Here is a 12,082-nt window from a genome sequence, read left to right on the forward strand (position 1 = left end):
ATGTATTGACGGCAACCCGTCAAAATAAAAGTTTAGTTTAGACATTGTGCCAGAAACATATTACTATTATTTAAAATAATGTATTTGATAGGCTACTTCTACCCCTACTGTTTAAAAAATGTGTAAAACTTTATTTTTTTAAGAAATAATCACACAATATTTAATTTTAATAGTAAATCCTCTTTATACCAAAAAATAAGATGCGTTTAAATTTTATTAATTAAAAGGATTAAATTAAATTTGGGTGAAACTAGTTTACTGTTTTTCATACTTTTATTACTTGTGGAAAAACTTGAAACTATTTTAGTATGAAAGAATGGCATTAGTTTTTTTGTTTTGCTTTAGTACTGAAATCTGTTCGTATACTAGTAAAAGTATCAATGTAATCAGATTTTTTTTCCTAATACTCACCATCCGGTTGTGGTCGTCGTGGTGACTGGCAGTGGTTGTATGCTGGCAATCTACTGGATGGGTGAAGTGGAGGAGGCTCACATGACCTTTTAAGGAACCGGGACCTCTGCAGAGCCGCCGTGTAGTCTGGTGGGCGTCGGCCATGCGCATGACTGTGGCTGTCTGCCTCAGCCAATGACAGAGCAGTATAACCAGGCGGCGTGGGCGGCGGCTCTCTAAAACGCCCCTCCCTCCGACCCGCAGTGTTTTTGTTTATGTTTGGGGTTTCGTCTTTTCCACCTCTGCGTTTTATCGTTCCTGTGTCTCCTTCCAATTCATCGGCCCAGTAACCGGTAGGTGTGTTCATGTGACTACGTCCCATCCCTTCTGACAGCATCTCCCAGCTGCGGTTGTCATAATAACCCACACGCTGTGGAATACTCTGGATGTTATCATGGGACCCACTGGAGCAGGACGTCCAGCTGCCACGGCCACTGTCTGCTGCGTCCAACGATGCACGGTCACACTGATCCTGAGTCAAGGAGTAGGATCTGAAAGAAAGAAATACAGAGAGTCAGGTACTAGACCAACTGTATCGACTGATCGATATCCTATACCAGCTTTTTAGGCACATCTATGCATACATGTATATAAAGCCTCTTACCCCAAGCTTATCTGGTCGGGTTCAGCTCTGCGTGTGCTGAGTGTGTGTGTAATTGTATGGGCTTGAACGTGCGTGTGGTCATCAACCATGATGAGATCAGAGGAGGAGGAGCTTAACAAACTCAGCTGATCTGATGCTTCACTCACCACTAACTGTGGGCCTAAAAAAAACATAACCAAATAGATAATACATTATTCTTTAGAAATGTAAATCTGGGTTAAAATTGAATTGATTTGCAGTTCGTTTGTTTTCAATTAAAAACAAAAAAACAAAACTATTCCATTCATTCAAATACGCAATAGCTTGTAAAATAATGCAACATTTAATGTAATAAAATAATCAAGCCAATCAACTGAACAACAGAATTGCCAATAATTTCATGCATTTCTGATGAGCTTATACTGCTTTTTAATTTTGAAAGCCATAACTTATCACATTTAACTATTAAATGCCAAGTTTACATAAACATAATAGATATGTTTTTATTTTACTATAATGCTATAATTACATTAAAACAGTCATCAGAAAAACATCAACTGCACATATTTTCTATATGGTTAGGGTTAGGATTAGGGTTTGTTTTAGGATTACTTGCATGTAATTATGCATAATTGAATCTTATTATAACAGTAAGGTCACTTTATGTTGCAGCATGTGCACTTACAGTGTAACTACACTGCACTTAAGAAATGACTGGGTAGCATAAGGGAAATACTTTGACTTAAAATGGTTCAATGTTACATTCAGGTTTAGTACCTAGTTATTATACATATAAAAAAGTTGTAGAACAGAACATTGCAAATTATAGTGCACTTGAATATTCTTAAACCAATTCCATACACATCGTCAGTATACCTTTTCTCGGTGTGCTGTGAGGTGAAGTGCGTGGAGAGGAGAGGAGGGATGAAGCATTTGACTGGCTGTCCTCAGGCAGCTTTCGTTGTCTGTCCCGCCCCTCTTCAGAGAGAGACAAAATCTTATGAAGAGACTGAGGAGACTGGGCACCTACAGACACAAAACACTCATCTTACTACAAACAAGACTCACAAGTCACCAGCAGAGGGTGCTCGAATGACACCAGGAGTAAAACAAGAGTAAGCTCTTACCGAATGGTGGCAACTCTTTGCCAAGTGATTTCTTGCGACCGTGATTTCCATTAGTCTGCTGTGGAGTGGTGCTTCTTTGACTGACAGGAGATGCATCCACCCGTCTCCTTTCTCCAGAGTTCTTCAGAGCTGAAATCACAAGTGCATATATATTTATTTACTTCGCTATTTAGCACATTTTGGTGTTTAAGATAACCATAATAATAATTACAACTAAAGTTGAGAACGTAAAAGTCTGAGGGGAAAAAAAGAAAATAAAAACTATATTATAAACTAAATATAGACATAAGAGCTTATCTTTCCAAACAAATAAAAAAAAAGAAAAAGAAAAAAAAGAAAAGAAAAAATATAGTATATAGTATAAAATATAGTATAAATAAACAATTATCTGAAGGGAAGAAATAAAGTAAAATCACAACATAAAAAATATATAGACATTTTAATCTTATTCAAAACAATCAAAAATCAAAAGGTGATAGTTTTTAAAAACTGTGTGCTACTCACCTGAGCTGTGGGCAGGCTCACACTGTAAAGACAGTTCGTGTAGCTTCTCCTCGTCACTCTCGTGTGTTTGCGTGTCCAGATACTGCCGCACACGTCTGCTCATCATCTCCACCTCATAAAGTTTCTTAGCACTGAGAAAAGAGCTCCGCCTCCCTTTTCTTTTTCCACCCATTGTTCCAATGTCAGAGAGAGAAGAGCTGCTCACCTGACTTAGAGACCTACACGCATTAAAACAAAACACACAATGTTAATGCAGAATGTCAATAGTACTGAACATGTCGAATCAACAGCAGAAGACAACAAGATCAATCAGCCAGAGAATTTTGCTTTGGAATTAACATGGCCGTTTTGAACATGCACAAAGAAAATAATTAAGAAATTTGCAGGTTAATGAAATATTTTCATGTCTAGAAAGTAGGGATGTGCATGAGGAATCAGGTACTCATTCTCGTTCACTCATTCAACTAAAGCAGTGTTTTTATTTAGCACTAACTAACCAGTACTGGAAACTGTCACTGCCTAATGAATAATTTTGATTAATCAAAAAATAATGGTTTCAGGGAGAGGTTTTTGTTTTAATTTATTTCCAGCAGCGCTGTCGAATGATTAATCACATCCAAAATAAGTTTGTTTACATAATACAAGTATGTGTGCGGTGTATATTTATTATGCATGTTTTTCAGAAAAATGTAGTTAAATATATTTATGATATAAATTATATGAATATAAATACATACACTATAAATATAACTTCATGTTAATGTTATAAAATATATACTGTATGTGTGAGTATTTATACACACACACACACACACAACATCCACATATATTATGCAAACTAAATTTTTTTGTGTTTGCAATTAATCATTTGACAGCACTACTGGAAATAATTAGAAATGGAACTAAACTATTTAGTAATATAAATAGCAATTTTTTATATCTGCTTTTATGTATAAATAGATTATTCATGCAGTTGGGAACATTTTCTTCTTTTCATGTACAGTATATACAATTTTTTATTTTTTATTTTTTAAGAAAAGCATTTTAAACTGGCATTGATGATGAAACATGAGTACTCCACTACAATATTACTCAATGCCCATTCCTACTTAAGCAACAGAAATACTTTTATACAACCATAAAAATTATAATTTGGAAACACCCATGTTTCCAAAATTCATGCCTTTAAGCAGAAGGAAGTCAAAAATGAGATTTCACATATGCAGCCCAACTAAAACTAGACTACAGAGGGAAGTGTTAGTGTGGTTTTTAGCATTGTGCAGCAAACAATGACAGTTAACAGAAAGTGAAAGAGACAAAAGAAAGATAGTAGCAGTCCCACTTACCCAAGACTTCTCCACTTTTTCTTCCTACAAGAAAGTGCCACGAAGAGCCAAAGAACAAGAAAATTAAGGGTTGAGTAAAAGGAGACATAAGACACAAGTGCTTAGACAGTGAAGCCCACAGAGCAAAGGCCCCAAAACAAGAAGTCAAGTAAGACACCAAGCACACAAATGACTGAGCAGAAACCGTCAGCATTGGATATATGCCACACTGTGCAAGAGACTGGTTCAGTTACAATCCCTAGTGAGCTGCCTACACAGGTAACTTCTTTAGACATCAGAGATATGCATCTTTTGCTGCAAGCCCAGCAAGCTTTGCCGGGAAATTCACTCAAAACTTTAGAGAAGGCAAAAATAAATATTTATCATTAAAAATGTTGGATGAAAAGGTGAAAAGATAATTTTACTGTATGTTTGTGTGTACATGTTTTTTTTTTGCTTCACACCGAGTCGTATGAAGCACTATTTGTGTGGCATGCACTTGCCCATGTCGTGCACTTCAAATTGGCTCATTTCCTGTGCTGCTCAGCAAGTTTCGAAGGTTACACTTTACTTTACTCTGCATAAGATGAAAGAGGTTTTAGGTATGTGTATGACTCATTAAGTGTCACTTGCTCCATCATGTCATTTTTAATGCAAATATGACATTATTTGAGTCTTTATTATGGGCTAGGGTACACTTTTATCTTAAGGTTTTACTTCATATACACATTCATTTATGTTTGTGCATATGAAATGTCATTGCTGAATAAGTGCATGCTTTGTAAGTTAGTGTACCTTGTCTTAAAAAGCAATGCAGGGTCCATGGTGATGGAAGCCATTCGAACCACGTGTCTGATCTCTCTCGCAATCATCCTTAACTTCTCAAAATTCACCAGACCGTCCACCTTGGAGTCATTGCCTGTAAATACACAGGTTTGACAGATTAATACTACATTTTCAAACCAAATTCAAAATTTTTAGGCAGCAGCAAAACAGCAAGGTGTAAAGTTACCCTCATGGAGGAACGTGAGGTCTTTCTTAATGACAGGAAACAAAGGGATGACCGGCGGCTGAAGGTTGTGTTTGTTGAGCAGGTTGCGGTACTTGGCCATATTACGAGAAGGGTCGAAAACGTCCTGTAACTCTGCTAATAGCTTCTCATATTTTCCAGGCAACCGTTCCCATGTAGATCTCAACCGAGCGACGGGTGCTAGATTGAACCCACTGCAAAAGACACACAGATAGATTTAAGACATTGTATAGTGGAAGAGAAGATGGGACAACTACTAGCAAGAGCAAACTAAAAAGAACAAAAGCACATTGACATTTGTATGGCAAGAAGCATGGTAAGAACAAAAAACACTACCTGATTATGGCGAACATGGAATTGAAGTTCTTGCAGTCACGGCAGTGAAGGGCAATCTTTATAAAGTGCTTGATGATCTTCACTCTTTTGGCCAGGTTGGTTTCTTGTACTATCTCGGTGGCGACCCAGAATGTCTCCTGGTTCACAAGACCCTCAAAGTTGCGCAGGTTGGTGGGAGGATCTTGCGGGTGAAGCTTGAAGAGGTCACTGATGTAATCCGTTGGTTCTATGCTGGAGAAGAGCAGATAGTTTCGTGCTGACAGCTGATTGGCTATCTCCATGGAGCTCAAGGACAACAGAGGGACCACAGACTCTCGCTGCATCTCCTGTGCTTCCACATCCGAACACAGCGTCTCCGTCTCCATGTTGCTCTTCAGGTAGTACCTGGCAAAGCAAGCAAATAACCATTAAATGTAGAATTAAACCACAAGCAATTTAACTTCTCAATTTCAGCTCAAGACCAAACCTGGCACTCAGCTGTATCCTGTCAGCCAGTTTAGAGAGTTGATCAGGAAGTCGTCTCTGTTTGATAACTCCCTCCTGTGTCACTGACACCTCACAGAGCGAATAGGCTTCAGGACTTGACGTCAAGCCAAACTCTCGCATCGCCTGATTGGCTGCCTCTCTTGCTGTGGTGTCTCTATTGATCAGTAAGTAGCGACTTTGTTGGTCTGCTTTGAAAACACGCAGCACCTGGTCTTGTAATTCTGTGAATGAAAAACATCAACAAACCATAAAACAACTGTATATAGGAAGTATGTAAACCTCAGTCAGAACTAGGATCCAAACATTCCAGCATAGCGCAGATTTCATGCAACTTCTAGAACTATATTAAGTAAGCAGATGTGGTAGATGCTTATGAGGAAGATGGAACCAGTCAAAAAAGAGATGAAAGGAACTCGAATAACAAAGATAGTGGTTAACTGGAGATCCAGATCAAGCAGAGGTCAGCGAAGATGTCTTGTCTTCGGCAGAAGACAAAACCTTCAGAGATTTATTGGAAAGCAGAGCTGACAAAAGTACAGGTTCTTCAGTAAAATGTTGATACAACAATAAAAAGCTTTAACCAATTTTACACGTTTACAATTTATTATCGCTGGTTGATGATATAGTTTAATTATCTGATGATATAAAGACTCAAGCAGTTTATATTAGATAACAGTATATCCATTTACCTAATATAAGTGGGTAAAGTCATACTTATGGTAATTTCAGGTAGGAAGCGATCATTTGTAACGTGGTGATTTTTATCAATTACTCACCCTAATGTCGTTCCAAACCTCTATGAGATTCTTTCTTATGCTGAACATAAAAGATGATGTTTTGAAGAACGCTGGTAATCAAACAGTTGATGGTTCCCTTAGTGTGTCTTTTCCTGCTATGGAATGGGAACCAACAACTGTCTGGTTCTTCAAAATATATATATATTTTTTTTTTATTAACATGAGAAAGAAACTTACGCAGGTTTGAAACAACATGAGGGTGAGTAAACAATCACTATAATTTTTGGGTAAACTGTATCTTTAAGCAATATTAAACCTGTAAGATTTTGTTTGATTTATAATAATTTAATGTAATGGCAAGCCTAATGACTACCACACATAAATTATATTGATAAATTACAGCGTTAAGATTCAATCATATAGCCCATTCCTCAGCATTTTAACTGAGGTGTTAATTACATTTTACCTCTTCTAAAAAAAAACGCTTTGGCTACTATGGTGTCAACTTAATTGTTCAAACATCTTGTAGGACTTCTCATCATCAGTGAAGTTGGTCATTTTGTAATTTATTTTATTCATCAAAAGATGTGCGTAAAAATAATTTAAACTAAATTCTTCTGAATAAAATAGTTTTTTTAAACATTCCAATTTGTATCTTTGTTTTACTACTTACTTGAATAATTACATTAGAGCTTGCAATGCTTAATTAAAAACATTGAGAACCGTTTACTTTTGGAAACACTTTCAGTCAATGCTAAGCATGAACAGAAGCTACAGAAACAGTTGTACAAAAGTTGTACATAAAAACACAAAACAGTCAGAGTAGTACATCAATCCAAGTCAGAAAAAAAGGAAGGAAATCAACTAATTGACTTGGCCCGGTGGCAAGTTTAGCAGATGGCAAAAAGGGTATTTATCTACACAGACGGGCCACTGAAATAAACCAGAAACAATGTAATAAAGTGTGCATGTAGTCCTACAGCCTTAGGGTGTGTTTAATTTAACCCAGAGCATGAGTCAGGCTTGCCAGACAACTGGCAAAACACAGCCTATTGGCAAAAACATGGCAACAGTGCTGCTACATCTTACTTTTGCGAAAAATAAGAACTTTCCATAAGTCTTTTTTTTTTTGAAGATCATCCATGGTGCCATCAAAGTTAAAATGTTGCCACTAAACTCAAGTATACAAAAATGAATAATATCTGTACCAGAACGATACTATACATAGCTAAGAAGGTCAGTAGAACAGAGAGAAGGAAATACAGTCTAGACAGAACTTCATTATAGATTTTGAGAGAGAGAGAGATAGACAGGCAATTACGCAAGATTATCTAGGGTATCTAGGAAGACGGACAGCTATCTAGAGAGACGAGTGGAACTACATGAGGTATCTAAAAAGACGAGCAGAACCGCAGCAGTGCACAAATACTCACGAGTGAATCCAGGTGCTGTGAGCAAGGAGAGGGTAGCGGGATCATTAGTAAAATCGCACAAATATAACAAAAGGAAAGGAACACAAAAAGCAGCAGTAGAGTGGAATGCATTTATGAGAAGAATATTATAGTGAAGGTGCTGTATCTAGAATATAGCCATGTCTTGTGCAGCAGTATATTGTGTGTTAAAAACAGCAGTTATTAAGGTTCAGAAGGTGCTTTGTAAATATGTGTCAACATCAAAATCATTATTTTTGTGTCTATATATGCTTTGTGTTACACACTAACACACACAAACATATACACATATATGCACACACACACACACACGCTGATTATATATATATATATATATATATTATGCTGACTTCTGAGCACGCATTTGCATATTCTATATACATATTTACCTGGTGGCTGTGTGCTGTAGTCAATGATGCGTTGTTGGCCTTGGGCCAGGTCAGGGTTACTGGATGAGAGATTTCCACTGACTGCCATTGTGGGCTGAGTCTGTTTGTTTTGTCTTAATCCCACAATGCTGTCATCCTGAGTCTGCCCTAACCCGAGGTCACTATATAACAAAAGCGCAATGACTCAGCATGACTAGGTATGAGGTGAACATCAATCAGAATTTAATACATGCGTCAAAAGCAGCGGATGTGACATTTTCTGTTAGGGGTGTAACAATTCGAGTACTGTACGTCACGGTCATTTTTCAAATCATGTGATCATCCTTGATAGTGGGGACTCTGGAGTGAGCAGAGCTCATAAGCGTCATTATTTAGTTGCTTGGAATGCTCCCTTTGATAAGTGCACTTCAAACGACTAAATGAAGACATGCACAAGCTCAGTTTCCTCCAAAGTCAGGATGATCACTTTGATGATTTGGAAAATGACCATGGATTGCATCCTACGATGAAAATATCACTAAAATAACTCGCACTGATGTTCTTTCTCTTTCAGGATTCGTAAAGTTAGCAACAGTGTCAGAAGAAGAGTTTGTGTGCTTGTATACCTGTAAGGTTTCTGAGGTAGGATGCTCATGCGTGTCTTGTCTAGAATCTTCATGAGTTTATTTCGTCCGCCCACAGTATGTGCTTTGACCTTCTTGCTGACTTTTTCTTGACCTATTACATCAGAACCGGCCGCAATTTCAGGTACAGAATAACGGCTACTTTTCTTTCCGTCACCAATCTTAGGAAGATGAGGAACGCCGTTTTTCCTTTCCTCTGCCACCCTGGCCACCAGCTCCTTGAAGACTGGGGAAGAGTAAAAGTGAGTTAAAAAAATGCATATTTATCAAAAGCCTTTGTGTATTGCAAGGTGTTTCCAGGTAGGAATCTCACCCAGGAGGTTGGTTTTGACACTCATGCAGAGCTGTGTATTGTTTTTGAGAATTTCAGTTGCTTTGGACAGCTGCACATTCTCAAACGTCTGCCCGTTCACCTCCAATATCTGCACAGTGTAAAAGGATACAATAAGATCAATAAGAAAAAAAAAATTTGCTTTAGTGTCGTTACGCTTTTATACAGATGTCTGAAATGTGTCACCTGGTCTCCGCGTTTAAGCCCAGCTTCCTCTGCTTTGCTACCAACTTCCACGCTGCTGATAAAGAGGCGCGTTCCTCGCTCAGCTCCTCCAATCAGGGTGAAGGGGAGGGGCATCTCTCGAGCTGGCCTATTTATAGTAATCGCTCTGGGTTTGGCTTTAGCGGCACAAGCTATGTTTAGCAACCGCAACTGACCTGTCATTTTCTGTTTGGATAAATAAAGGTTAATAAAGACACTTGTCTGATAAAGTGATGAATAACGCATTTTAAATATGCCTTAAAAGTTATTCTTGCATGCTGTTTATACCTCTCTTTCCAGATTGCTTTGAAATTCCTCCAAAAAACAAGTCATATCAAGATCTCCTTCAAAGTCACTGAAGTGATTGTTAACCCATAACAACACAACTCTGGTTACCTGATTAGAGGAGAGAGAAGAACTGTGAGTACTGTCCAGTTAAAGCTTAATGTGTGTTTCTTTAGAAACGGTTGATTCAGACACACTACCTTGTCCCGTAAACTAGGGTCATTAAACCAGTCCAGAAGTCTCTGTCCCAAAATCAGAGGACTGGGCAGGAAGGTGCGATAGGTCAACAGGAAGTCCTCAATATATGTAGGGTCGACAACTGAATGATCCTCCACTAAGTGCTGCATGAGCCTTTCAGCAGTGCCCTAAAAAGTGTACATCAGATTTTTCTTTTAAATAACCACCTTTAAACCCACACATTATTAAGTGTTAAATTATATTAAGTTTATTAATTGGTCAACTGGTCTAAGTAAATAAACCATAAGATACTTTTCAAAAGTCGGTAAGTCATTTCACCTCTCCTCAAGACTGCATTTATATGATCAATTTTGTACGTTTTTTGTGAAATATTATTATTATTATCATTATATATTAATATTATAACAATTTATTTCTGTCATGGCAAAAATGATTTTGCAGCAGTCATTACTCCAGACTTCTTTACTGTCACTTTGGACCAATTTAATCCATTCAAAATAATAAAAAAAATATTTAAAACAAAATGTGAATGGGGTGTTTAATTTTTGATTATCAAAGGTATGCTGTATAAGTTCTACTGTCTTTTATATTTACATAACATATAAAGTAAGAGATTAAAACTGAACAGATTCATCAACTTTAAGACTGTAAAGGTAAAATTTGATTGCGCTAAAAAACAAACAAAAAAACAAAAAACAAAAACAAAAATACCTTGACGACAATGTGTCCTTTGCGGGTGCCTGTCCGGTCGAGTTCTCTGTGTTCTTTTACCATGACGATTTCTCCTTCCTCCTCCACTCGCTGTGTGTTCTGCTCAACTTGATTCAGAATGCAGCAGTAGTCCTGCTGGGCAATACACACAAACTACACACACACACACAAATAATAAAGTTAACTGCCGTTCTTAGCATCAACATTTTATGCAGTATTTGCCTTACCAATGAAGCTTGAACTGGGCTTTTTATTAAATACACTACCACCAACTTAGATAATCCATTTGAATAAACCTGCATTTCTAAATTAAAATACTAAAGCTTACAAAAATAGAATGTAGATTAAATCCGCTGACATAAACAAGCTGCTTGCTTCACCATTATGCCAATCTTCACTATAAACACACTCTTACCTGACAGTCGTCCACTTTGGTCCTCATGACTCCGGTCATCAGCTGTTTTTCCATGGAAGGAGAGACACCAAAACTTCCACCCATACACACACTCTCACTGACGCCATCTGGATAGATCACCTCTACTGCTCCATTCAGAATGACTGACCACGAGTCCAGCTAAAACACACACACACACACACACACATTTGTCTGTTATCAGCTGAACACAACTGTAGAGATGAAATGCCGCAAAGGGACCGGTCTCACCTCTTCACCGTGGTTGAGAACGATGGTTCCGGCCCGCTCCACGACAGCAAAAACCATGACGGCACAGAGCTCCCTCCGCACCGAAACACTTAGACTGGCAAATGCCGGAAGCTGCTGCACAAATTCCAGCAACTGCTCTGTTTACAGAAAGAGAAGGAGAAAATGAAAGAGAAAGCGTAAGTGAAAGTTAAAATGAAAGTAGCTTGGTGAATTTCCATTGCTGATCAATTCAAAGCACAAAAGCATACCGATGTCATCATCTGTACGGTCCATAGGATCTTTCTCCAGACAGTCTCTCACAATATCTCGACTCATAAGAGGGTCCGTCCCCCTCCCTACATCCTCATCATCATCATCCTCGTCCGAGTCCACTGCCGTTTCAGGAAGCCCGCTCAGGTCCATGTCCCCACATTCACTTTCAGTGGCCTGTAAAATAAATAATCAAATAAGTAAATTTCCACATAATGACAGACATTTAGACATTTAATGGCTTTCTGTGCTTTGTGACCTGCATATACAAACAGACAAAGTGAATAACGTGAATATGACTGTGTGTGTACAGATGGTGTGTCAGTACAGGAGTGTGTGTTAGCACTCTGAGCCAACCGTGTTTGGACATGCAATGGATGTTTGTGTGTGCGTGTGAAA

The 12,082-nt window shown here is 38.1% G+C and overlaps 1 protein-coding gene across 6 annotated transcripts in view; it reads right to left on the reverse strand.

Annotated features, from left to right (window-relative positions):
- rapgef2a (Rap guanine nucleotide exchange factor 2a) overlaps positions 1 to 12,082 on the reverse strand; it is a 33,334-nt gene that overhangs the window by 1,345 nt on the left and 19,907 nt on the right. For 2 of the 6 annotated variants that reach the window (XM_043236093.1, XM_043236081.1), the window contains 21 exons: positions 11,683 to 11,860; positions 11,435 to 11,571; positions 11,186 to 11,344; positions 10,771 to 10,923; positions 10,062 to 10,226; positions 9,865 to 9,972; positions 9,559 to 9,762; positions 9,355 to 9,463; positions 9,024 to 9,267; positions 8,419 to 8,579; positions 8,012 to 8,026; positions 5,822 to 6,062; positions 5,356 to 5,739; positions 5,002 to 5,213; positions 4,785 to 4,908; positions 4,011 to 4,034; positions 2,665 to 2,882; positions 2,161 to 2,289; positions 1,910 to 2,059; positions 1,055 to 1,214; positions 412 to 941 (listed from right to left, as the gene is read on the reverse strand). In XM_043236093.1, the coding sequence (XP_043092028.1) occupies positions 412 to 941; positions 1,055 to 1,214; positions 1,910 to 2,059; positions 2,161 to 2,289; positions 2,665 to 2,882; positions 4,011 to 4,034; positions 4,785 to 4,908; positions 5,002 to 5,213; positions 5,356 to 5,739; positions 5,822 to 6,062; positions 8,012 to 8,026; positions 8,419 to 8,579; positions 9,024 to 9,267; positions 9,355 to 9,463; positions 9,559 to 9,762; positions 9,865 to 9,972; positions 10,062 to 10,226; positions 10,771 to 10,923; positions 11,186 to 11,344; positions 11,435 to 11,571; positions 11,683 to 11,860 (3,805 nt within the window). The remainder of the gene's footprint in view (positions 1 to 411; positions 942 to 1,054; positions 1,215 to 1,909; positions 2,060 to 2,160; positions 2,290 to 2,664; positions 2,883 to 4,010; positions 4,035 to 4,784; positions 4,909 to 5,001; positions 5,214 to 5,355; positions 5,740 to 5,821; positions 6,063 to 8,011; positions 8,027 to 8,418; positions 8,580 to 9,023; positions 9,268 to 9,354; positions 9,464 to 9,558; positions 9,763 to 9,864; positions 9,973 to 10,061; positions 10,227 to 10,770; positions 10,924 to 11,185; positions 11,345 to 11,434; positions 11,572 to 11,682; positions 11,861 to 12,082) is intronic. The other 4 variants (XM_043236102.1, XM_043236088.1, XM_043236097.1 and 1 more) reach the window with 3 other exon arrangements.

This window comes from Puntigrus tetrazona, chromosome 1 (assembly GCF_018831695.1).
Source record: "Puntigrus tetrazona isolate hp1 chromosome 1, ASM1883169v1, whole genome shotgun sequence".
Classification (NCBI taxonomy): domain Eukaryota; kingdom Metazoa; phylum Chordata; class Actinopteri; order Cypriniformes; family Cyprinidae; genus Puntigrus; species Puntigrus tetrazona.